The 2,911-nt window shown below is 36.0% G+C and overlaps 1 protein-coding gene across 1 annotated transcript; it reads right to left on the bottom strand.

Annotated features, from left to right (window-relative positions):
- Positions 1-200: 200 nt before the first annotated feature.
- LOC147518069 (uncharacterized) lies at positions 201-2,631 on the bottom strand. Its single transcript, XM_086594729.1, has 3 exons — positions 1,989-2,631; positions 1,038-1,766; positions 201-390 (listed from the first exon to the last, which is right to left on the bottom strand). Exons 1-2 carry the CDS (start codon positions 2,613-2,615, stop codon positions 1,305-1,307), a joined length of 1,089 nt encoding a protein of 362 aa, XP_086450855.1. The 5' UTR covers positions 2,616-2,631; the 3' UTR covers positions 201-390; positions 1,038-1,304.
- Between the last annotated feature and the right edge of the window lie 280 nt (positions 2,632-2,911).

Raw genomic sequence — 2,911 nt, 5'->3', positions numbered from 1 at the left:
AGAAAAACAATTAGATCACCACCCAGTGAGAAAAGCAAACACAAACAAATCCTTAAAAAATAAAATAAGGAATTAGCACCATTTTAGTTTTACGTTCACCCTCTCTCTAGAATTCTTCTTTCTGAATACCAAAAAATGCAAGTAGCAGGATCCAATTTAATCGAAATAATACCAACAAAACCATGCATGACGCACTTATCTACTTATCCAAAGCTAAGTCCATATTTTCAATTGTCAACCTGGTGGTGCAAAATGTCTAAGTACATAACATCCAAGAAGGTTGGTGCAATAAAAGAATGTCCATGAGGACGTCTTAAATTAGTTCTTCTTGCAGAAGACATTTGAAAGAGCTGTTTTTGAAGTCAATGAAGCCTTCAGAATAGCCAAAGCCTGCAAAAAAAATTAGTACTAGTAAATACTTCAATACTCAATTGCAACTTACAGGATACTTGAGATTGTACATGTACTTGTTAGGATTATCACCTGAAACAATGTTAGTCATAATACTCACAGCAAGTGACAACACTATAAATCAAGTTTATGGTTGGTAACTTGGAATATTATATTGCCACTGCATAATTTATACTGGAAGGGAAATGTGCTTTTCTTTTCTTAGTTTCAGCGGCCAAGAACTTCGCAAGTCAGAAATTATAGCACATGGTATAAATAAAGTCTTTTAATATATGATTGTAGAACATTTAAGAACTTTTAACAATGCAAGAAGCAGGGAGAGGTATGGTAATGCTCTAATTTATAGAAAACTGTTGTGAAAACTAAGGAAATTTGGGATCAGAGTAGAAAGAACATTACAAATTGGCAATTTAGGGAGGCTTTTTGCTCACCTGCATATTGTCGACAATTAAATACAGTTCAAATTCGAATCTGGTTATTGAAAGCCAGTTGTGCATTTTTACTGAACAAATATGTCTAAAGTAGAGTCGTTATTGAGTATTTACCTATACCCCTATATCCATAAAATCTCTTTAGCGAAAAAAATAAAAAATAAAAAAAATACAACATATAATTAAAAAAAATACCTCTTTTTCACCAACACTGACAGTCCGTTCCTCCAAGTCACTGAATGGCACACCCTGCTTGTTCACAAGGGTAATGCTAGAGATTGGTGAATGTCGTTCTACAATCAGCTCATCCGTTAGCATAAACATCATGGACCGCTTTATAAACTCTCCTCCTGTTTCAGTAACTGTATTTTTAAACTTCGGATTAATACACCGTGATTCAGCTTTTTCACACCCGTGTTTGCAGGTGTTACCTTCAACAACAACATCATCTTCAAAACAAGTTTAACACTTGGTAATTGTAAAGTTGCTTGGATCTTTTTCCTTCACTTGTAGTAATTGATCACTCGTACCAGAATGATGACAAGCAACGTCAGGATCGAGTAGTCTGTAAAATTCCTTAAAATTTCCAGGAGCCTCAAGAATCAAATCACAGACACTTCTATATAAGTTATCTATACGCCCCAAAGAGGATACACCAAGAAGCTTTATAACAGATCCAACAGGAAAAGCAAAAAAGCCGAAAATAAAATTTAAGAAGTCTGCCTTCACTACGGCATATAGAACCTTGTTATGCGATTTTCTAATCAAAAGATTCAACTTCATCTTATTAGCGTCTGACCGTGACTGAAGCTTTCCCAAAGGCTCAGTCTTGATCAGTTTTCTCTGAATCTTATGTTGCTTCAACAAAAATACATCCGTCAATGGCGTCTTGGAAAGCAGGCAGTGATGAAGCAGATTCAGCACCTAATTCATACCCAACAGTGGTATACAATTACTTAGTAGTAGTAGCAGTAGAAGTAGTGAACGAATACTACAATTTTTTTATAATAAAATGATTCAACAATTTATTTGTTTTAAATACTTAGAAATTATAAGCACAGAATAATGTAGTACTATATCCACATTAATTCAGAGTAGCAGAGAAATTTGTTTACGTCTAACAAGACGAGCGATTCAAGAACATACCTTATCTGAACCAACAGTAACTATTCTCTCTTCCAGAGCAGTTCCGTCCTGAATTCCAAATCGCTGAAGGATTGCCAGACTAGTTTCAGTAGAAACCGTTTTAACCTGCAATCCATCGCTTATTATAAACTTCTCATTTCCGTTCACAAAAACTACTCCATTGTTTCTGTCTCTCTTAATAATGTTCCCTCCGACAAGTACATTTTTGCTCATCTTCTCTCCACAAAGACATTTAGCATTTTCAAACATACTAACTAAGCAGTGAGTTTCAGTGGCACAAGTCCATGTAGGACATATGTAGTACCTAGGGGGATTCGTATCATGACCAATAAAGTTTAGTTCTAGATTTCTGTACTTGTACTCGGCTGTACTTTTTGGCGTCAGCAACAAGTTCTTGCAGTCTTCAGTTTGAAAATACTGCACATCAAGAGCTTCTACACTCTGATACAAAGAATCCATGCATCCCAAATTTGATTTCTTGTCCGCTAAGCTGACGATAGTACCAATTGGTAATGTGAGGAAGCTAAATAGAATGTCAACAAAATCTTTGTCAGCCTCGGCAAACACAACCCTGTTCTTCTCCTTGTCCACTAGAAGCTTTATGCTTATAGTTTTCTTTTCAGCCATGACTGCGCGCGGTGGACAGCAAAACACAATATAAGTTGCTAGTATTGCAAGCAAAAGCAAAAGTAGTTGCACATTTTATAAGTTCTTGTAAGATCATAAATTGTCATGGCTCTAATTTTTATTAGTTGGAATATGAGAAATTTAATAAACTCCATAGAGAAGTGCATTGGACGTTTAGATTCCAGTGAGGGTCTTTAGATTTTGAGACCCGAGGTGACCTTAATCATACCACCCGGCCCCTTTGCATTCTCGAGGCCAGTTTCAATGAACCTCTTCTTATTCTACTATCTGTGGCC

Source organism: Coptis chinensis, chromosome 2 (assembly GCF_015680905.1).
Source record: "Coptis chinensis isolate HL-2020 chromosome 2, ASM1568090v1, whole genome shotgun sequence".
Lineage (NCBI taxonomy): Eukaryota > Viridiplantae > Streptophyta > Magnoliopsida > Ranunculales > Ranunculaceae > Coptis > Coptis chinensis.
This window is presented reverse-complemented; position numbering and strand designations above follow the sequence as displayed.